At 54.0% G+C, this 22,677-nt stretch overlaps 1 protein-coding gene across 3 annotated transcripts; it reads right to left on the reverse strand.

The window, feature by feature from the left end:
- Positions 1-704: 704 nt before the first annotated feature.
- Positions 705-21,886, reverse strand: Ccdc155 (coiled-coil domain containing 155). Of its 3 annotated transcripts, none has more exons than XM_021167813.2 (20): positions 21,827-21,862; positions 17,838-17,935; positions 14,063-14,167; positions 13,527-13,713; positions 13,088-13,152; positions 11,903-11,969; positions 11,520-11,681; positions 11,021-11,138; positions 10,726-10,776; positions 6,961-7,038; positions 6,632-6,688; positions 6,343-6,402; positions 5,858-5,922; positions 5,616-5,703; positions 5,156-5,296; positions 3,747-3,805; positions 2,374-2,425; positions 1,280-1,344; positions 1,083-1,199; positions 705-982 (listed from the first exon to the last, which is right to left on the reverse strand). In XM_021167813.2, exons 2-20 carry the CDS (start codon positions 17,878-17,880, stop codon positions 841-843), a joined length of 1,722 nt encoding a protein of 573 aa, XP_021023472.1. In that variant the 5' UTR covers positions 17,881-17,935; positions 21,827-21,862; the 3' UTR covers positions 705-840. The 3 variants fall into 3 exon arrangements, with proteins under 3 accessions (XP_021023472.1, XP_029335711.1, XP_021023471.1); XM_021167812.1 differs by having other exon boundaries at positions 746-982; positions 17,838-17,978; positions 21,827-21,886; XM_029479851.1 differs by lacking the exon at positions 10,726-10,776 and having other exon boundaries at positions 17,838-17,978; positions 21,827-21,886.
- Between the last annotated feature and the right edge of the window lie 791 nt (positions 21,887-22,677).

A 22,677-nucleotide genomic window follows, 5' to 3' on the forward strand; every position in this document is an offset into this window, starting at 1 on the left:
GTTGTTCGGCTGACTGACTCTTCAGCCTGGAACACCCTCCTGCTGCCAACTGAATACCAACTACACCTTCTCTCAAAGCAGAGTGCAGGCAGGCGGCACCTTCTTGAAGAGAACAGCTCCAGAGAATAGTGCACGCATGCGTATGCAGGTGTGTGTGTGTGTGTGTGTGTGTGTGTATTCTCAGGCTGCACCCATCTTAGTCCAAAGGCTCCAAGAGGCTCCTGGCATTGTAAACCATGGAGCCAGTGTTAAGGAGGGGAAACTGAGTGCAGCTGAGGGTGCAGCAAGGTCCTGGCTTGGAGTGCTTATGATCCAGAGGCCTCACTCAGAGCAGTCTGGCAATTCCAGAGCTCAGAGTCTGCAAGCCAGTGGTCTTGCTTAGCCCCATGTTTCATGAAGTTGCCACTGAGGAGCTGTCAGAGAAGCCTCTGGCTTGCTTGCTCAGACACACTCTGACTGCCCAGGCTGTGTACTCAGAGCAGAGGAACCTGCCTGGCTTACCACAAAGAGATACAACTCAGGGACAGCAAGCTCTCTCCAGCCCTGCCCTGTGATGATGCTACAATAGCAGCCTCCAAAGCAGGAGAGAAGGATGGCGAAAGCTTAGAGACCTTGGGTTCCCTCTTGACCCAGCGGAGGCCCAGTTGTCCTCCTCCCCCAAGCTTGTGTGATGAGGAAATCATCCTGTGAAGTCATTACTGGGTGATTCGCTATTGTTAAGAAACAGGAGAGAGCCAGGAGAGGCCATGGTCACATAACACAACTTAGGGATGTGGGTCCCATGCTCACGGAGGAGGTACAGTGGTGGGAAGGGGTGGGCCGTCTGCTGGGAAGGGTGCCTCACACTGGTGGCGGCTGTAGGTAGTAGAGCTGCAGGTGTGGCCAGGTGGGTGGCGGGGACTGGCTGAACAGCAGGATGGAGAGCAGCAGCAGCAGCAGCAAGCCCAAGACAGGTGTGGGGACCAGTGGGTGCTGGCTGATTCTGGAGGGGAGGCAGGAGAGGCTGAAGGTGGCCCCAGGAAGATGGGTCTCACAAACTCATGGCACTCCCACCTGCATCTGGGGACATTTAAAGGGCACACCTGATCCCTGGGGAGTGCTGGGGATGCAGACAGTGCTGGGTCCGTGACCTCTCAACTGGTACCAGGTCTCTCACCACAGGCATGAGGGCTTGGTGCATCTCTGGCACAATGTGGCAACTGGAAGGCAGAAGGGACAGACATTATTACTAGGCTCGGTCTGTCCTAAGTCCCTTCCCAGTTCCCAAGTGTCTCTTTACCTCTCAGGAGAGCTTCCTAGGGCAAGTTTATGGTGAGGGGTTCCCAGAGGGCTGGAAGGGTCAGCCTGGGTGGAGGAAGGACAGAACACACCCAGTCACTAAATTTGCAGCCCTTAGTCAGCACCCTGGATGCAGACTACACAGGAGGTCATGTGTCCCCGCTGGTCAGGGATGACGACAGCCTTCTGCTCGCCGGGTGAGTGAGTGAATGGGGAAAGCAGGCAGGGCAAGAACAGTGCCTATGACACAGTAGTTAACAAGGGCGAGAGAATCTCAGCCGGCACCTCTCTCCCTCCTCCCACCTCATCCTGTTGAGTTTCCACCCCCCAGGGCATTGGTTTACAGGGGTGTGTTCCTATGCCGGGCACACATGCTATGGCTAAGCTGTCTCCCAGTGCCAGCCTGTTACCCCTCCTTCTGTCTCTCTGGAAGGGCCACCTGTCTGCCAGTCAGAGTCTTCTAATGCCCACATTTGCTCCAAATACAATGACCAGCAGTGATAAACCAAGTAGCATGCCACTCCCAACTGCTAGGTCTGGCGCCCACTCTGCCTGGCAGTGAACTGAGAACAGAGAGGAGCTGGGTCTCCTCAGTGAGGGCCTGAGTGTGACAGGGTGGTGAGGACTCCAGCGCCTGTCCTACACTTCTCAGCAGACCCTGGCCTCATCGATCATCAACGTCCTTTACCTCCCCTTGACAAGAGCTGGGCTGAGACCTCTACCTGTCCTGCCATAGACAAGGGTGGAGGAGCCCAGACCCAGGCAGTCTGGCCAGATCTTTGAGCCCACAAGTTCCTTGTTCGGCGAGTGTGGGAGTCTGTGATGCAAATGGGGTGGCATCTATGAGATCCCAGGCTCAGAGTGGAAACTGCAGCCTGTCTCTATGTAGCTGGGGTCTCCGGGGAATATTCTGGCTGCCAATTGCCTTCAGCCTCCCCCTCCCGACCCCGGCCTCTCATTAGTTGCAGCGAGGGCCTTGTTATCTCCTGACCAAATGATTTTTCTGTCTGTTTCCTGAGGAGGACAAGCTTGAGGGAAGAGCTGGGATTAGGTCCTCAGTTTCTGGGGATAGGACAGGTTCCAGGGATTGCCTACCAGGACCCAGCTCTCCTCTTCTTCTTCCTCCTCTTCCTGTCTTCTGGACAACCTATATCAAACAAAGTCACTGGACACCCTATCTCCCTGTTCTTTTCCTATTCTCAGAAATTTTTAAAAAGCAAATTTTGGAGTTTGTGATCCCCAAAAGGCTCAGAAGCCCTTGAACCAGGCATTCCTAGTTGTCTCCTTCCAGCAGAGCCTAGGTAGAACCAAGGTTCCTACTTTGCCCCCAAATCAGACACCCCAGGCTGTGTGAACCCTGGGCACCCGTGAGAGTACTGGTACTGTGTCATTTCTCAGCCCTGGTCTTTCGGGTCTTGTTAGAGACTGGGTGTCCAGCTCCCCTCTCCCAGCCCTGGTACCTTACTATCTGGACTCTCCCATGTCCAAATCATTTCTCTGGGTGTGTCAGTGCCACCCCCACACCCTAAGCCCATGCTTTGAGGCTAGTGTGAAGCTTCAGAGGCTGGTTGGCTCCCCAGGGACCCAGGTGTCCCTGACACCAGCCTCTGCGTCACTGAGGATCAGGGACCTAATCTTGTAGCTGCCATCAAGCCAGCAGCCTCAGGCACACAGCTGCTCCCAGCCCGGTCCCACTATACACTGCTGTGGGACCCCCTGAAATGCTCACATCAAGGGGTGTTGAGTCCCCAGCCTTTTGCAGTCAGGCCCCAGCCCTGTCCCATGTTGGGCTCCAGCATTTGCCACCCTGAAAATGTATTGGTAGCAGTCCTACCCAGAGGGCATAAGTCCCTTCTTCCCTCCATCCTGATGACGTAGGAGGTCACACTGATCAGAGCCCTGAGCCAGCCCAATCTCAGCTCTGCCCAGACAAGTCCAATTAGAGGTTGTGTAGGGGCCTCATTAGCTGTGGCAGCAGGAGTCTGGAGGAGGGGGGCACCACAGGAAGCTGAAGGCGCTGAGACCAGACATCCAGCGCTTTCCATTCTTACTCAAAGCCTGAGTAAGGCCTCAAAATACACCCCCATCAGTCTCAGAGCTGGACTCCCAGGACCCATGGAGGCTTACACCAGCCTGTTTATTGGTGCCTAATACTGATTCTGGAGCCTGTGGGGTCTTCCAGGCCTGGGAACCCTCAAGGCCCCCATCTGTATTTTCTCAGTAATTCTGGCTCCCTGAAGGGTGACAACTATAAACCCAGCCTGATCCTTAGGGTGCCTCCCAGAGCCCCTGGACTCCCTGGGGTCCCTCTGCCCACTCCTTTTTGGAATTGCCAGGGTCAGGATGTACTGAGGGCAGGTCCAGGGTTCTGAGACAGCCACAGACTAGATGGAGGAGGGGATGTGACTCGTGCAGACAGTCAGAACTACATCACGGTGGCAGAGGAGGACTGTTAACCTGATCCTTACCTCAAGCATGGAGCTCTGCTTCCTTCTAGAGCATGCACCGGCTCTCTCTGCAAGGCTGTCTGCAGAACATCAAGATTTGGTCTCCTGGACTCTGACCCAGCTCCAGCAAGGTACCCACTACCTGAGGTCCAGACTGATGTAGATGGCCCCTGGGGATCCAAGCTTCCAAACTTTCCGTGGACCCCCTCTCAGCACCCACGGAAAGCCAGATATGCCATGGGCACTGATGACTCTAACTCCTTCTCAGGACTAGAGACTGATGTCCCCAGGGTGTCCCTCCCCCATGCACCAGCTGGTGTCAAGAGGGGGCTCAGTACTTTCTTCCTTCTTCCCTCTGGGGGTCTCTGGATGCCCCTACTCCTCTGCAGGGCCCATTCTCCAGAGAGGCCTCCTGTGTGCCTGTGCCCTCAGCTACCAACTCCACCACCCTGACACTTTCTGTTGTTATCCTGTTCTGGCGTGGACTCACCATGTTCCAGAGGCTGGGGATGACCTTGAGTGCCTATCTTCCTGCTTCTACTTCTTGGGAGCTGAGGTATAGCTAGCTCTCTGGCCATCTTGCCCCCCCTTCTTTTCTTCTCCTCCTCCACCTCCCTTCTCGGGACCGCCCTCCTGCCCTGTCCCTATCCTGCCCACTCACAGCTGGAGACAGACCCTTTGCCGAGTCACCCGAGACCATGGTGTGGCTTTATGTTCCCAAGCATCTCAGGTCCTACGACAAGGTCACTTTCCCTCTACTGTCCCCCAGCTGGAGCAGACACCCCCTCCATCCCAGGCCAGCTGCTACCTAAACTGGACCATTTGGGGTCACTTGTCTTGGGTGACTCATCTGTATACAGGGCCAGCTCAGGAGTACACAGGGGCTTCTGCTCAGCGGTAGAGTAATTGCCTAGCATAGTAAAGACCCCTGGTGTTCTTCAGATAGAGCCTCTGTGTAGCTTACCATCATTTTAGTGGTAAGCCTTCCTTCCATCCCCCCCCCGCACCCCCCTCTCTCTTTTATTATTTTTTAAGACAGGGTTCCTCTGTGTATCTGTGGCTCTCCTGGAACTTGCTCTGTAGAGCAGGCTGGTCTCGGAGATCCGCCTGCCTCTGCCTCCCCAGCGCTGGGATTAAAGGCATACGCCACTATCACCATGCAGCTTTTTAAAACGACACTTCGTGTCTTTCACAATATGTACAACCATGAATAAGCGCATCTTGACAGGTTTTTCTATGGGGGAGCCTGACTTTGTCTGTCCCTTGAGGGCAGGGATGTGTTCTGTTGGCTGGGGCTGGACCCCCTGCCTGCATCAGGCTCTCTGCAAGCTCACTGAGTAGACAACACAGCAAGACACAGCAAAGGAGCAGAGAGGGTAGAGCCTTGGGGGCCCCTGGACTCCTGTGGCTCAGGGCCTCTCTCTGAGTACCTGTTGCTTAGCAGGGTCCTCAGAGGGAAACTCAACCTCCTCCTGCGGCTCAGGCTCAGGTTCAGGCTCCGCCTCCACCTCTTCCCACTGCCACACTCCATACAGAGGACTGGAGAGGCCAGCACTGGCTACATCCTGCTCCTGGAAGCAGAAGCTATATGTGAACCTGGGAGGGCCAGAGAAAAGTGGGGGCCTAGGCAGGACAGAGGTGAAGGGAGGCACAGGTGTTGGGCTGGGACAAGACAATAGGTGGAAAGATATGGAACAGGTGTGGAGGAAATCGGTGGTGGGACCAGAGATTGGTGAGGGATGATGTTAAGGAACATGGCCTTGGGGTTTTCAGGGCTGGGGCTAAGGCAGAGAAAGCTGGAGAAGGGCAGGCGATGAGGAGGCGCTGCTCTGGCCAGAGTGAGAGTCTGCACAGGGATACATGGAGAGTTCCCATGGAAGCAGAGCCTACCTGTCGGATAGCTTGGATCTCCAAGTCTAGTGATGGGGGCAGGGCCATGATCCAGCCTACTCTTCCTGCCTCAGCTCCTCCCAGCAGCCTGGCCACACACAGGGGAGGCCTAGCTTTTGGAACAGACTTCACCCTGTGGCCCAGCCCTCTCCTACCCTTGTCAGGCCCAACCATCCACTCGCTCCTCCCCTCTCCATGATCCATGGCTCACTCATCCCCATTCCCTCCTGAACACCACTCACTCCTCTGGGCCTTCCTGGCTCTGACTCAGCTGCTCCTCCAGGTTTGAGATCTCTTGCCTTAGTTCCTGTAAGAAGCAGAGCATGGCCCTGTGGAGCCCACACACTGCTCTTGCCGACACATACTGCCTGTTACCAGGGTGAAGCAGCAGTGGCCAAAAGTCCAGGACTAAGAGTTCAGAAGCCCAGAGCACCAGACATAGCCCGAACATCACAAAGGCAGAAGGGACTCTAAGGTGGGCATATTCACAGAAAAACACACAAAGGAGTCACCCAGACAGACGGATGGACTCTGCCCAGGGGAGACAGTTGCCCCCAGAGAGGTGAGTGCTATGGGGAAAATGTCCACACAAAACAGAGCCAGTAGAGGTCAGGGATGCAGGGTGAGGAGGGAGGGGCAGAGAGATGCAGTACTTAGTAGGGAGAAAAGCCAGCTGCAAAGAACCCATAGAGACGGGCAGAAGGGGCGCCATGGGCTCAGGTACTACCTGGGTGGTAGTTCTGTACTCCTCCAAGGTCCGGGCCAGACTCTCTGCATGGCGGGTACGCTGGGGTAAGGAACACAAAGCTACCTGAGGCAGGGCTCAGTCCCCCAAGACATGAGGCTATTGAAGGGGGGCTGGCTGAGCTGGGACAGCCTGGACCCTACAGGCTACATTGTAACCTGGGAGAATCCCTTGTTCTGGCTAAGGCCCAGACCTGGGTGGGCTCCTGCCACACAAGGCAGGGGCTATGAAGGCATGCTAAGGGCAGGTCTGTCCCCTCCCTGTCCCTCACCTCTGAGAGGACTGCTTCACGCTGGCAAATGAGTCGTTCGCACTCACAGAGCTGCCGCTGCCAAGGAAAGAGCCTATCCATCTCTTTACAGGCCTCCCACATCTCCCCTTGGCCTCCCACTGCACACCCTCCTCCCTGCACCGTCCCTGTCCAGTCTTCCCTCAGCTGCCAGTGACACCCGTGGGTGTCAGCTGCTCTGAGGGGGACTCCAGCTGACTGCCTAGGATGTGACATGTGGATTCTGACGCAAAAGCCTGTTCTCAGCAACTCCAGCGCTGACTCGGGTACAGGGAGGTGAGCAGTCCTCAGGTCCTAGACATGTGCCGCACCTTCAAGGCGTCCTTCTCTGTGGCCAACTCCTCACTCCGCCTCTTCACTCCATCTCTCTCAGCTAGCAGCTTCTCATTCTGCAGGGAGGACAGCCATGTTCACCAATCAGGAGTGTGAGGCAGACAGCTGCCATTCACTGCCATGGCTGCTCTCCAGTCAGCCCCTTTCTTCCATCACCCTGCAGGGACCTTGGCTGCCCTTTCTCCATAGGTAGTTTCCCCACCGATGAGGTGATAACTGGATTTTATGAGGTCCCTGGAAGCTAAATGAGTGAATGAGTACTAATAAGTACTTTGCATGTGTGACTCCATTTCTTTTCCCAGTTTTAATTAGATCAAGGCAACTCAGGAACAGAGGGGCTGAGTAATTTGTCTCAGGTCACACAGCTCTTACTCATGCTAGCACAAGCCAGTGAACGTGAATGATTACCGACATTAGAGTTGAGTCAGCAGTGCCTGGCATGCACCAGATATAAATGTTAGCGATGAACAGTTATAATTAAAGAAACTCATGCTTCCTAACATACAAAACTATAGTGAGCCCAGAATACTCGCAAACACGCGCGCGCATATGTGCGCGCACGCACACGTGCACACACACACACACACACACACACAGAGTCTTAATATATAGCTTGGGCTGGCTTTGAATTTGTAATCCTCCTGCTTTAGCAGGAGGCAGGTATGAGCCATCACACCTCACCCTCATGCCCACTGTAATAACTAGACTTTGGTTCCTCCTTTATTTCTTTTGCTTTCTTGTCTAACTCAGTCATTTTATTAAAGCAAATCTCCCATTTTGCCTGGAGCAACCCCAGTGTTTACCTACTTATGACAACTTATTTCCTTTAGTAAAATGTAATTCCAGAGTTGGCAACAAAATCACCCGGTCTTCTTGTGTTCCACCTAGGGTGTTGGCCTGTGGCAGACATATGCCCCCAGATGTGGACCCCTGTAGTGACTTCACAGTGTTTGCCCTCTCCCCCACTGCAAGCAGGTGGGTAGAGTCAGGCTGGACTGTCCATATTACACTGGCTCTGTAAGTGTGTGGCTATATAGCCATTAATAGCATCCTTCCCTTCACCTCTACAGGAGGAACTGAACAGAGGCTACGAGACTTGGCAAGGCCGCCCCATCTGTGCGATGCCCAGTCCCACCTCTAACACTCAGCCTCTGGGGGGGTGGGGGTGGGCAGATAAAACTCTGGGTGACAAAAGCCACGTGAGAAGTGGTGGTGCTGTAGGCACCAGAAGTGGAACAAGGGAGACAGAGATTACGCTAAGCCCAAGGCTCACTGAGAGACTCAAGCTGGGTGGTGGAACAGCCACAGGGCTGGGTAAGGAGGTGGTGCCTGCGCTGAGCCTCCCCAGGGGAGACACTGAGGTCAGGAAAAGGCATCTACAACAGCTCTCCAGTGTGACTGAAGAAGAAAGTGGCCCAAAGCTGGGTGTGGGGAAATGCAGCTGTCATCTCTGCACCAGGGAAGCTGATGTAGGAGGATAATTTTTAATACCAGGCCAGCCTGGGCTATATAACAAGACCTGGTCTTAAAAAACAAAACCAAAGCTGGGCAGTGGTGGCACATGCCTTTAATGCCAGCACTCAGAAGGCAGAGACAGGCAAACCTCTGAGTTCGGGCCAGCCTGATCTATAGAGCAAGTTCCAGGACAGCCAGGGCTACACAAAGAAACCCTGTCTTAAACAAACAAATGAGCAAACACCTGAAGTCTAGCAAGCCACACCCTCCTCCGGAGCCCAGGAGACGAGGCCAGGTAGCTCTTTGTTTTCTAGCCCCATCCCTGCTCCCAGTCACCAGTGTGTCATTCATCTCAGCAGCTCGGGCTGCTGGGTGAAGGGCAGAGGAAGGACAGCTGGGAGTGCTGTGTCAACACCTGTCCACCTGGTGGGACCCAAAAGCCATCTCAGCACCATGCAGCCTCCTGCAGAAGCACCGGCTGTAGATCGTTGGGATTCAGCCAGCGGCCAGACTTTGGGAGACTGAGTATCCTGTTACTCCAGCAGGCCTTGCAGTGTAACCTGAGATCTCAATCTCTAGGTCTCAGTGGGCAGCTGCAGCGGGTCAGCAAGGGGCTGAGAATAGCTCTAGCTCTGCTTGAACTTGCATGCCTAGAAGTCCCTCTGCAGGGCACAGGGCCTGGGGGTAGAAGGCAGGGGTGCAGGTGGCCAGTTCACATAGCTGACTCGTGCTGCCTGCATGACATGCCCTGGGGGCAGTGACAAGAAAACCTGTCTGCTATAGAAACAGCTGCCCCAACCCCCCCTATCTGGCTGCTTCAGCTCCTCGTCCTTCCAGGCTCCCTTGCAGCTGTGGCTAAGGGATCCTCCCCAGCCAAAGATATGGTGAGTTAGCTGTTGAAACACACAGAGGGGCAGGAGTGCGTGAGTGTGTGTGTGTGTGTGTGTCTGTGGGCGCATGCACCCTGCCTTAAGCCATCTGTGACTATGAGGCTACAAGCAGGAAAAAAAGCTGGAGCCAGGCGTGGTGGCGCATGCCTCTAATCCCAGCACCCAGGAGGCAGAGGCAGGCGGATGTCTGAGTTCAAGGTCAACCTGGTCTACAGAGTGAGTTCCAGGACACCCAGGGCTACACAAAGAAACCCTGTATCGAAAAACCAAAAAAAAAAAAAAAAAAAAAAAAGCTGGTAGGGACTGGGAAAGGAGGAGTCTGCCTGTAGTCTCAGACCTTACCTCAGTGAGTTCAAAGCCATCCTGCACTACAGAGTGAGACCCTGTTACACTGGGGCCAGGGATGTGGCTCAGTGTTGCTTGCCTAACATGTGCAAGATTCTGGGTTCCACTCTCAGCATATCCACGCTTAAGAAGCCAGGAGCTGGAGAGATGGCTCAGCGGTTAAGAGCACTGACTGCTCTTGCAGAGAACCCAGGTTCAATTCCCAGCACCCATATGGTGGCTCACAGCCATCTGTTCCAGTGGATCCCACAGCCTCTTCTGCTCTCTGCAGGCACTAGGCACTCACATGGTACACAGACATGTATACAAGCAAAACACTCATAGACATAAATTCTTTAAAAAAGTATTCTGGGTCGGGCAGTGGTGGCGCACGCCTTCAATCCCAGCACTTGGGAGGCAGAGGCAGGCAGATTTCTGAGTTTGAGGCCAGCCTGGTCAACTGAGTGAGTTCCAGGACTACACAGAGAAACCCTGTCTCAAAACAAACAAACAAACAAACAAACAAACAAACAAGCTCAGAAAAGAAAGAAAGAAAGCCACATCTTTGGAAGTGGCCTATCGTGCTCCTGGGGTGACTCAGTGCCTATGCTTAAAACAATGTTTTATAAGTGTTTGCAGTTTCATTTGCATTGCTAGAGATCAAACCCACCTCCAACACACTGATATAAACGAAGGCATGTGACATTTTTTTTTTTTCAGATAGTCTAGTTACATAGCTGAGGCTAGTCTTGAATTCAAAATCCTCCTGCTTCAAACTCCTGAGTGCTGGGATGGCAGGCACGGAACACTATACCACCAGCTTGTTGGATTTTACTGTGCACATCCTATATATCCTACCTTGAGTTAGGAACTTTCTAAGCATTTTCTAGTTTAAACCTCACATGAGGTGAGACCACTGGCTTGCTCCCCTGATGGTGAGGGCACCATGATGCAGACATAAGAACTGGCCAGGGCCTCCCCATGAATCCCCCCCAGGGACTATCACAGCATGTGGGATGCTGGGTCTGCTGGATAGGGGTAGGAACCCTTGAAGGTGGGTGGGCCTCGGCTCACCTCCTCCTGTAGCATCTCTACCTCAGCCACCAGGTGCTGCTGCTCCTTCTCCTGGCCCACCCCAGAGAGAACAGAATCAGTCTCCAGTGCCAGTACCCTCCTTGACCCAGGGATGCAGTCAGAGCCTGTATTACTGAAGAGCTGGGCTGTGGGGGTGGGCCGTGTTGGGGTGGGGGTGGAGGCACGACTCTTGCCACCTGGGGGAGTGTGGGGTGAGCAGGATCGGGAACTCAGGTAACCTCTGCCCCTTCACCTGTCCTTTTTCTGCAGCCAGACGTGCCCTGCCAGCACTCACTGTGTGCCGGGCCTGGGCCATCAGACTGCGATTCTGCTCCTCTAGGCTCTTGGCCAGAGTCTTCAGGTCCTCTAGCTCCTCATCCAAAGCCTTGGCCACCTGCAGGGCCTGCTGGGTACTGAGAGGTGGCACAGACATGAGGGGAGACAGGCAGAGCAGAGCAAAATATGCCAGACAGACAGAGGGAGCCTGGGAGCAGACACGAGATAGGCCAAGGGGCACAGAAGGGACTGGGGTGCAGTGTGGGGTGGAGACAGTGTTCACTCAGGAAGGGAGCATGGGGCCATACAGCAAAGGAAGAAACGGGGTACGGGGTGGGAAAGAGGGTAAAACCGGAATGAGGCAGTCAAGACTGAAGCCAAAGGCTAGGAGATAAGCCCCAGACAGAGGCAGATGGAAGACAAGGCTGGGCGGGAGAGTGCCAGCAGTACCCAGATCCCAGGCTCCCACACAGCCCAGGGTAGGTCACGGAGGAAGGCACGGGTACCCTAACCCTAACCTTCGCAGCTGCTTGCGCAGGGCTGTGATCTCCTCCCCTAGGCGCGCAGAGCCCTCCTCCGCAGTCTCCACACTGCGCTGTAGCTTGGCGTTCTCGCCAGCAAGACGCCGGTTGCTTAGCTCTAGGTCCTCCAGGCTGCTCAGCAGCTCAGCTGTGGCAGGCCTGAGGACAGCAAGGGTCTGGTGACCAACCTGCTCCTGCTCCCCCCCCCCCACAGCTTCCTTAGGTGGGGCAGGTGCGGGCAGTCAGAAAATGCTCCTCTGAGGAAGATCAGAAGGAAAGCCCAAGGCTCTCCTAGGCCGACATCAGTCTCCCCACTCCCGCACCCCAGAGAGACTGGAGAAAATGGAGTGGGGTTGCAGGGGGGAGGGGAGGACAGGCACCCCTCGGGCCTGGGGTCTTCTCCTCCAAAGCTCTCTAAGTTGGCTGACTCCTCAGCTTCTGGGCACGCTGGAAAGAGACAGGAGGTTGGAGTTTCTGGTAAATTAAATGTTGGGGTGTCCAAGGACCCTGGGACTGTCCCAGGATTCTGGCCTCCCAGTTTCTTAATGTGTAGCTCTGGGGTTCCCTGGGCTGAATTACTCTTATTCTATAGGCTGCTTGTGCACACTGGCCTGGAGCTCAGTCAGGTCTCTGAACCAGTCAGGAGGGCTAGATACCTCCACTTCCCAAGCGCACTCCTCTCCTGGTCCCAGCTTCCCTCCTCAGGCCTCCACACTAGCAGCCTGCCATCTGTTGGACTCTCTGCTCTACCACTCCCTTATTCTCTCCCTGGGCACTCTCCAGCCTCACCCTCCGCCTTTCTCTTTGTCTATGTGACCTAGCCCCCTGCTGCTCACAGCCCTCCCTGCCCCCCAAGACAGAAGCCTCAAGATTCAAGTCTTGCAAGTCTTTAATCCCAGCAGGAATGAGGCAGAGGCAGGGTGATCTCTGTGAGTTCAAGGCTAGCCCTAGTTTACATAGTGAGTTCCAGGAAAGCCAGAGTTATAGAGAGAGACCCTGTCTCAAAGAAACAATAACAAAACAAATACAAACAAACAAACAACCCTCTGAAACCAAACCAACAAACAAACAAAAAAAGAATGTCAAGAGAGCTACAGTCTGGGTTCTGTAAAGTCACGGTTTAGCCATACACCTCTGAGGTGTGAGTTCCTGGGCACCCAGCACCCCAGTATAGGACTGGGATACAGCTGGGACAGATGTCTGCTCTCAAGGGAAGGGAAGCAGGTGTACAAGGTGTGTGTGGTGGGGCAGGATGGGGAGCCAAGACTGCCCTGTGCCAAGTGAAGATCTCATAGTGTGGGTGCCCCAGGCCTCAGCTAGATACCGTGGAGGCTGCAGTCCCCTCAGGCTCTACACTAGGGCTGGAGATGGGAGGAAGGGTTGGAAAACCTGAGCCTGAAGTCCAGAGCGGGACTGTCCCAAAGGCACCAGAAAGCCACCACAGCTGCAGGCTGAGCAAAGGCCCCAGATCTCTTTAGCCCTTGCTGTGTGGAGCGAGTAGATGAGAAGTCCCTGCTAACCCCCGCTGACCCCTGCCACCCAGCGCCTTCTATAAATAGTCTCACCAGATGGCAGGTGTGGAGAAGCCAGGGCTCCCTCGTAGGCGGTCTCCTCTGCCCGCTCTAATCCCCTGTATCAAAGGCAAGAGGCTCAGGTCCCCTGTGGTCACCACAGCCATGACCTGTGCCTACAGGGGTGTGGGGTGATGGAGGAGGGGAGGGCTGTAGGGAGAGAGGCGCTATGGGTAAGGGTGAAGCCAGATGGCAGGGCCTGGGCTGTGAAGGGCAGCCCTTCCTATGGTCATCCCTGCTCCTTCTACTCGGACCCCTGCACCATCACCCAAGGCAGCTGGTCCTCAGACCCCTTCACCCCTCCGTATCCTTTTAGATGTCACTCCTTAGTCCCAAGCCAACCACACGGGGTTCCTGGGCCTAACTATATTGACTGCAGAGCAGACGTGAGGAAAGTCTTCCTAGGTGGGAGGCTGCTGGTGTAGGGACTCACCCCTGCAGCTGACAGGCAGCAATCCAGTCCCGCATGACCACCAGAAAGGTGTCCAGTTCCACAGTGGCTCCAGCACCCTCTCCATAAGGGTCCAAGCTCCGGGCCAGTGTTTGGAGGCGCACATCCTGAGGTCCCTGTCCTGTCACAGCCTCCAGGTAGGCCAGGAGGTGGGCCACAGTCACAGTGCCTGGGACAGAGCATGGTAGGAAGGCCTGGACTGGGCAATGGCCAGTGGGACAGGCCACGGTTTAAGAACAGTGTCTGTCATCAGCACGCCTGATGACACGCCTGCCCTACAGCATGCAGAGCCACCTGGGGCAAGTCCCTCTCCTGAGTTAAGTTTTCCAGTCCATCTCAGAGTGGACAAAAGAGCACTAGCCAGGGCAGCAGCCACTGCTGTAACAAGGCCAGAGACTAACTACGTACCTGGGGCCAAAGCCCCCCTACTCATCCCCTGACCCATGCCCTTACCTATTCCTGAAGGACCCCTAAGTAGGGCCCGGGCCCAGCCCTCCCTGTGGATCCCCAGCCCCCACCTGTCTTGTGAGGGTCACAGGCTTCAAATGTGGAGTTAAGGATCTGTTCTTCTAGGCTGGGCAGTGGCCTGGAACTCGCTTCCTCGGGCTGTTCCCAGAGGTACACTGTAGAGAAAATGGGGTCCCCTCTGAATGCAGAGACACCAGGAGCATGATCCTAATGCCTGGGCTCTGGTGAGTCTGGGGGACTTTCATTGAGAGCTCTGTGGTGGGAACTGGTAAAGGACAGCAGGAGGCTTCCAGTGAGGTGGCAACAGGGAGGATTTTGAGTCACTGCTCTCAAGTGGGTCCCATCTCTTAGGCCAGGAGATGCCCCCTACTGTCTGCCTAAGGCTTGGTTAGCCGATGGACTCTGGAGCCATATTAATGAGCTCTGAGATGACCCTTAGCCCCGCCCTCCTACAGTCTCCCAGGCTATGATGGGCAGGGGGGACCAGGCTTGAGGAAAGCAAGGGGGAGGCAGGATGAAGGTGGCCGAGGAGCCAGGAACAATCCAATAAGGCGTGGGCAGCCTCCATCGATCCCACCCGCTGCAGCCCTTCTCCCAGTTGCCCCAGGGACCAAGTCTCTCCTCTCCACATCCTCAGCATGGCGTCATCAGAGCTGGAGGAGCTCAGGGCCAACACCAAGATAAAGAGGAGGGATGGGGGTGTGGAAGCAGGGGGTGGCAGGGGACTGGTTAGGAGCTGAGCCTCCTGCCAGACTCCCCTGACTCAGCAGCTCTGCAGCATGTCTGTGGCAAGCCTCTTCTTTGGGAGGTCTGTTTCTGTGTCAGTAAAATCCCCCTCAAGAGGGCTGAGAGGGTTGTTCCTTTTGCATATGTAAGGATGTGAGCGCATGCATGCATGTGTGGGTGTGTGAGTGTCAGAGTGAGTGTGTGATGTGTTTGGGTGTGTGTGGCGTGTGTATGTGCAATATGTGTATGCATGTGTGTCGATGTATGTGCACATATGTGTCTATGCAAATGTGGAGTGTTTGTGTGTTTACATGTGTGTGTTCATATGTGTGTGTGGCCTGTGTGTGTTGGTAGGGCAGCTCTCACCTGGCTCAGACCCACTGTGTGCCTGCCTATGTTCCTGTTTTCCAGGGTCTGTTGGCCTGCAGCTATATTCACATCACATGAATACAGCAGGCACTCAATAAACAGAGCTTCTCCAAGCTGGAGGTGGCTTTCATACCTCTGACAGCCTGGCCTGCTGAGATGAGTGCCCATTGCACATGGCTGCAGGGTTAGAGCTGGCACTAGAGACCCCTGTCCTGCCCCCCACCCCCTCTGAGTCTCAGCAGTATCCTCTGAGAAAGCCCCCTCCCTTTTGGGGAAGAAATGGATGCATGTGGGTGGGCCTCTGCGTGGTCTGTAACTACAGGGACTCACAGAGCATCAGCACCACAGCAGCTCCTATCCCTACAGAGGAGGAGTCTGAGGCAGACAGGCAGCACAAACGGTCACAGGCACCTTCCAGCACAGAGTCCCTCCTCTCACCCTGACACTTCCAGGATGCTGTACCCCAGTTTGACTTGGACTCTTCTGGCTCCCATGGGAGGCATTAGGGCAGGCTAGTTTGGGGAGGTAGACTTCAACTGGCCTACTGCTCTCCACCGTCCCGTGTCAGAGGAGGACTCTGTGCTGTGGCCCAGAAAGGCTAATGGCGCATAGTCCCTTCCAGAGGTCCTGAAGGAAGACACTGTTCCATTCCCCCCCCCCCCCCCCTTCTCTCTCTCCTCCTTGTTTTTTGGATTTTCAAGACAGGGTTTCTCTGTGTGGTCCTGGCATCCTGGCTGTCCTGGCTGTCCTGGCACTCACCCTGTAGACCAGGCTGGCCTTGAATTTAGAGATTCACCTGCCTCTGCCTCTGCGTGCTGTGGTTAAAGGCGTGCATGACCACCACCCTGCTCTTTCTGGACCATTGTTCTCGTTTTTCCCCAACCTCTCTCACATGTTCAGCCTCTGTCCTGTGTCCTTCAGTCCCTTTTCTCCCCTCATCCTGTACTCTATCTTAATCTTGTTACTCTGTCCCAAGCACCTTCTCTCTTCTTTGCCATCCCTGTCTTTCAGCCTTGGCTTTCCCCTGTGGGTGTGTTCTTCCTTTTCAGTCTGCAATCTCTGAAGCTGACCTGGCCATGGTCCTAGTTCCTGGTGGCTGCTCGCCCTCTGCTGGTGCACGCAAGGTTTAGGTGCCAGTCATCTCCCAAGCTAGCCAGCCTTATTAGCATGCTGGTGTCTTGCCTGTAAACCCCTCCTATTTGCAGAGGTTACCCCTGAGGTTGGGGTGCAGATCTCAGCCTTGAGCAAAGCTGCAGGCGCACCTGTCACCTGTCGACTCCCCGGAGCCTAAAAGACAGGTGTTCCTGCATTAGTGGGAACTGCCTATATAGACGCTGGAGCTTCCTACCCCATCAGGCTGGCCTCCCTGTTAGCACAGCCTCAGGAGATGGAGACAGAGAAACCAGGAGAGTGGAGCAAGGAGGGTGATTCTTGGGGAAAAGAGTTGCTGAGATAGAGAGCACGCAGAGACGGAGATCGGCAGGGAAGAAAACAGGAGTCAGGGACATAGAGACAGAGGCTGGCCCACAGGCGTCAGTGAGCCAGCACCTGCCTCCGAAAGCTGACACGTGCTGGCTCCCACGCCCACTTGTCTGCATCTGCCCACAGCAAAACAGGCATTGATCTGGGGCAGCAGCACCAGTGTGCAGAGGCCCGCTGCAGTGCTTCTTCTCCTGCACTGAAGCAGGCCAAGCTGGGACGGAGTGTTCTGTTAGCGTAAGGCACACCCTAGTTCTCAAGGATGTCTATGAACACAGGAATAACTTGGCATGTTTCCATGAGGCTTAACACAGCAAACAGTTGGTATATGATCCAAGTTACATAAAATCAGTTGATATACCATTTACACCACCTGCTTGATTTGGCCTCAAACTTTCTTATTGCCTCAGACCCTTCAGTTCTATAGGTGTGACCCCTTTGCCAGGTATGCCAGATATTTCTCTCTCTCTCTCTCTCTCTCTCTCTCTCTCTCTCTCTCTCTCTCTCTCTCTCTCTCGGTAGGGTTTCTCTGTGTAGCCCTGGCTGTCCTAGAATTATAGACCAGGCTTTATAGACCAGCCTGGCCTCAAACCCAGAGATCTGCCTGCCTCTGCCTCCTTGAGTGCTGGGATTAAAGGTGCATACCACCACCACCACCCAGCTTTTCTCTTTTAAAAAATTAATAGTTAAATATGTGAGCTGAGCATGGTGGAGCACGAATGTCATCTCAGCACTTGAGAGGCTGGGCTAGGATCAGTGAGAGTTCAAAGCCAGATCCTGTCTCATAAAACAAAAGCAACACTGGGAGATGGGATCACAACTCAGTAGTGACTGGTTGCCTAGCACACATAAAACCTTGGATTCCATCTTCTGCACTGCGTGGGTGCTCGTGCACACACACACACACACACACACACACGAGTGGAGCAGGGTCTGTACAGCCATGCTCCAGGGAGAATCTTAGACTAAGCAGGTGCTAGACAGACACCAGTGTTGGGAAGGCAAGTGCAGCAGGAGGGATAGAGGTGACAGGGTACCTGTTTTACCCAAAGTAAGATGTGTGAAGTGTGGGTGTTATAGTGTGTGGAGCCTTCTGTCCCCGATAGCCCTCCAGAGAGGAGATAGGGCAGACATGTGACAGGCACACAGTTGACACTTATCCCAGCATCCTTTGCTTCTGCCCACCCTAGCATCTCCCCTGCTCCCAGCCTGACCCACAGCCCCCTCTTCCTCCTGCAGGCAGACACTTACTCTGTGCAGTTGGACCACCAGCCTGGCCCTCCGGCAGGTCCATGGACCACTCCTGATGCTCCTCTACAGCTGCTGTCGAAGCTCTCAGCTTCCCTCCACTGTGAGGAGGGTTGGGGAAAAGAAAGGGTGTCCAGATAGCTCCTACAAGGACAAGCAGAGTGATGGCTTCCTCAGACTGGCCACACTCTCGGCTGACTAAACTGCTCCATCTCTGCCCGAGGCCCTCAGGGTTCTCAGAACCTGTTTGCCATCCCCATCCCAGCTCCAACCTGTTTTTATGGCTTTGAGGTGTGGGATGGCAACCTGAGGACTGAAGAGAGCAGGCAGCAGCAAGATCAAAGGGGGAGGCAAGAGGGTGGGGTCAACTGTTGCCCCTAGGGCTTGAGGCCACCTCTCTTCCCCATAACCCAGCAAGTCACCATTCCTGTCCTAGAGATTCCATCTTGCTCTCTTCTGGGTCTCTTCACAGTCCGACCTCAGGCCCACCTTGTTCTCTGTGGCCCATGTCCCAGCTTCCTGCCAGGTTCCAGTCCATTCCCACAGGCTGCAGATTTGACCTGTGTGGCTGTGGCTTCTTTGAGTCAGAGCCTGCTTGGGTCTAGCAACAGAGGCACAGTGTGGCCTGGGCCAGCAGCTTTCTCTCCCCAAATCATGCTATATCGTCTAGTAGTCATCTAACCTGCATGCCATTTGGTAAAGTGGCCTACTGCTCCTACTACGTCTCTGCTTGGGACTCTTGCCTTCCTGTCTCTTGTTCTCTAGAACATTTCACTCTATCTGGAGCTGACTACAGTCCAGCAGGCTCCCTCCCTGCCTGTAGGCAGACCATGGGGTCCTCTGTGGACTGCTGGCCTCCTAGTGCTCTTCCCTACTTCCAGTCACTTTTATCACTGAGTCACCTTCAATCTTTCACTGGTAGATTCTAGGCAAGTGCTCTACGATCAAACCCCAGGCCAGCTGCTTACTAATGATTAATACCTGTGTTTTACTGTTAAGCTACACACCCCGGCTCTCTTTGTATTTGGAAACAACGCCACCCTAAGATGGCCAGGCTGGCCTTGAATTTGTGATCTCTTTGCCTCGGCAAGAGTGTGCATGGCCATCACCAGGCCTGCTTCTCACCCTTTTTGTTTTTTGTTTTTTTTTTAATGTGTTTTGTGGTGTGGTGGAGGTCAGAAGAGGGCATCAGAGCACCTGGAACTGGAGAGAGAGGGTTGTGAGCTGCCAGGTGCCATCTGAGAATCAAAACTGGGTCATTTGCAAAAGTAGTAAGTGTCTCAGTGGCTTCTTATTCTTTTCTTTCCCAAACAAAGAGTCTCTCTCTCTCTGGAGATCCGGCTGGCCTAACACTTGCCAGGAATACCAGCCTTGAACTCAAGAGATCCACCTGCTTCAGGGTGCTGGGACTAAAGGCATGTGCCCTCATGCTGACACACAGCAAGTTCTCTTAACCACCGGGCCTTCTCTCTAGGCTCTTCGACTCTGTTGTTTTTCTCCTCCACCAGCCATCTCCATGTCCCTTACCCAGCATCCACAGGCTGGCTGCATTTATTTATTTATTTATTTATTTATTTATTTATTTATTTATTTATTTATTCATATGAGTGCTCTATTTCCATGCATGACAGAAGGCGGCATCAGATCCCATTACAGATGGTTGTGAGCAACCATGTAGTTGCTGGGAATTGAACTCAGTGCTCTTAACCACTGCGGACACCCCCAAGGCCTATTTTTATGAGTGGGCTTGACTCTCACAGGCCTCTGTGGTCACAGGGACTCCCTCCTCTGCACCCTGACAGTGCTGTCTTGCCTCTATTACAGCCTGGCCAGTCACTTTTTTTTTTTTTTCCGAGACAGGGTTTCTCTGTATAGCCCTGGCTGTCCTGGAACTCACTTTTGTAGACCAGGCTGGCCTTGAACTCAGAAACCCAATCTGCCTGCCTCTGCCTCCCAAGTGCTGGCCACCACGCCGCCCAGCTGGCCAGTCACTTTCAAGAGAAAAGGAGGCACTCTCAGTAATCCCTCTAGGTGCTAGGCAACAGTGTCCCTGGGGCTAAGGGTAGAGAGGGCCTGGGTTTCCTTCTGCTTGGCTCCCCTTTGTTTGGAACCCCTGCTCATCCCCTGCAAAAGCTAAGAAACCTCCTTTGTTCTTCTCCCCTCAATTCTGCCCACAAGGACAAAACTCGCTAACTTGTCTTCACCCCTCCTCTCCACTTTCCAGCTACCCACCCATAAGTGCCCGCCCGGGGCCTCAGCTTTTGACCATGTAAGGACGTAATCCCAGCCCCTAGCTGGCACGCTATCACTCCCCGTCTAAGCTTTATAAGATGCCTTTGCTAAGCTTAGCCTGGATGTGTGACTTCACTGACCTCCACGTGTGAGGTGGGTGGAGGTTGATGCCTCCTCGTAAACCCGCCTTAATCTATTTTGAATCTGGTGTAATCCAGCCTATATCTGCGTCTCCGAAGGGGAGAGAAGCCTCTCTCCCTCTCCTCGGGGAATACAGCCTTCACTCTGCCTTGCCTGTATTCCGGCAGCCTCATGTTTTCTGGAGACATTATCATCTGACTTTTGGAGACAGGGGCTTATTAAATATATATTATGTAGCTGTAGCTGTAGTGGGCCTTCTGAAGCTGTGTAAAGCAGGCTGGTCTTCAGCTAGTGGAGATCCTCCTGCAGGCCATCTCAGAGGCTTTTAGAAGGCACCAGGGACGGGAGAGGCTTTCTGAGACTCTTTCAAGGGGAAACTCGGACAAAATCTTGAGGAACAAGGGATATCAGGTGGCCGGTGAGTGTCTTGAGGGTTTTAAACATGGAGGAAGTCTGGAGGGGACCCCTGGACTAAAATTCAAGGGCTGCATTTCTGGGTTGTCACTAGATTTCAGAGTCCCTGGTGGAACTTGTAGGGCAACTACAGATTGCTAAAGTATCAGATAGGACTGGAACACCAAATCCCCACCAAGATTTCAGAGGAAAAGTCTCTGACAGGTTTTTGAGGGAGACTCTGATGGGATATCTAGAAAATCCTAGCGGCTGGTGTGGTGGGCTATACCTGTGATACCAGCACTCAGGAGGCTGAGGCAAGGTTTTGAGTAGAGTCTGGGCAATTTACTGAAGCCCTAGAGAGTCCCTGGAGAGGTAGCTTAGTCGTTAAGAGGACTAACAGTTTACTTTTCTAGATAAGATATGGGTTGGAGTCCCACTACATAGACACATGTGAACTTCTCATCATCTGCAATTTTAGTTCAGAGGGATACAAAACCATCTGGTCTCCACAGGCACATACCTGACACACATACAAACATGCTGGCAAAATACTCAAAAAATAAAAGCAAAAAACAAAAACAAAAAAACCCCAACAACAACAAAAACCAAAAACACCCAAACAAAAGCCAGGCAGTGGTGGTGCACACCTTTAATCCCAGCACGTGGGAACCAGAAGCACGCAGGCTAGCCTGGTCTACAGAGAGAGTTCCTGGACAGTCAGTGCTACACAGAGAAACCCTGTCTCAAAACAAAAACACCTACCCTACCCACAAAACCAAAACAGATTAAGTGTTAGGTTTCAAAAGTTCTAGAAGATTGCAGATGGGCACATCTGGGAGAGCTGTAATCCTAAAACTGGGGCATGAGGATCATGAGGTCGTGGCAGCCTGGGCAGCACTTGGAGGGTCTGTCTCAAACAAAAATAGAAAACAAGCAACAAAAAGCAACCGGAAGTTTCAAGAGTCTGACAGGATTGCCGAAGTTGCCACTAGGATTTTCCTGAGGGAGCGGGTCACGGTAGCGCTCTCCTTTAATCCCAGCGCTCGGGAGGCAGAGGCAGGCGGATCTCGGAGTTCGAGGCCAGCCTGGTCTACAGAGTGAGTTCCAGGACAGCCAGGGCTACACAGGGAAACCCTGTCTCAAAACTTGGGGCGTTTTTGAAGGAGCTGGCAGGTGATGTTACCGGGGAACCTGCCATGAAAGTCGCCACAGGCAGGGCGTACCTGGAGTCGGGACTCTCGGGACTCAGTTGAGGGACACCAGCGAGGAACGGCGGTTGCGAATGGCACGGAAGAGGCGTGTTCACCACGCGCCTTTTCCCGCCAGAAATGCAAATGAGCCGGCCTCCTGCAAGTCCCGCCCTCTCAGGCTCTTGGACTCACGCAAGCGCACTCCGAGGGGATGGCGCCCGGGTCTCTCCTTACGGAGCCCCTTGAGCTGGCGCATGCGTAGAGCTTCTCGGGAGGATCGGCTGGACCTGAGGATCGAGTGCATGCGCACTAGTGGGGCTAGCGGTGATGGCGCGATATTATCGGCAGCTTTCTTCTGCGGTACAAAAATCCTTCCCTTCTGCTTGACAAAATAGGGCCAAGCAGGAGAGAGTTCAACCGAAGGACTCCCTGTTCATCCTTTTCTTCTTGTCAATCTTTGAACCAAGTTCTTTCTTTTGGGTCTGGCTCGCCCGCCACCGTCACAATGATGCGCAGTCTGGTCCAGCCTCACTTTTGCTCCATTCACACACACACACACACACACACACACACACACACCCGCATTAATACTTACCCAAGCTGTTTTCCCAAACTATTATAGTTTCTACTTACTGCTTAGCTATGTAGCCCAGGATGGCCTCAGACTTGAAGCAATCACCCTGCCTCAGCCCAGCCTGTGGACTATTCGAACTTTTTTATTATTAAGGGTCCAACAGCTAGGCGTGGTGTTGCACGCCTTTAATCCCAGCACTTGGGAGGCAGAGGCAGGTGGATTTCTGAGTTCGCGGCCAGCCTGGTCTACAAAGTGAGTGCCAGGTCAGCCAGGGCTACACAGAGAAACCCTGTCTCGAAAAAGCCAAAAA

This window comes from Mus caroli, chromosome 7, assembly GCF_900094665.2.
Source record: "Mus caroli chromosome 7, CAROLI_EIJ_v1.1, whole genome shotgun sequence".
Lineage (NCBI taxonomy): Eukaryota > Metazoa > Chordata > Mammalia > Rodentia > Muridae > Mus > Mus caroli.

Bases quoted from the DNA above. Each gene is read 5' to 3' on its own strand.
- Ccdc155 (XM_021167813.2), bottom strand. From the start codon at position 17,880: ATGGACCTGCCGGAGGGCCAGGCTGGTGGTCCAACTGCACAGA. The intron at 6,403-6,631 runs GTGAGGGACAGG...TCCTTACCCCAG, and splicing joins GTGAAGCAGTCCTCTCAGAG to CGTACCCGCCATGCAGAGAG. The intron at 1,345-2,373 runs GTAGGCAATCCC...TCCTCCACCCAG, and splicing joins AAGAGGAGAGCTGGGTCCTG to GCTGACCCTTCCAGCCCTCT.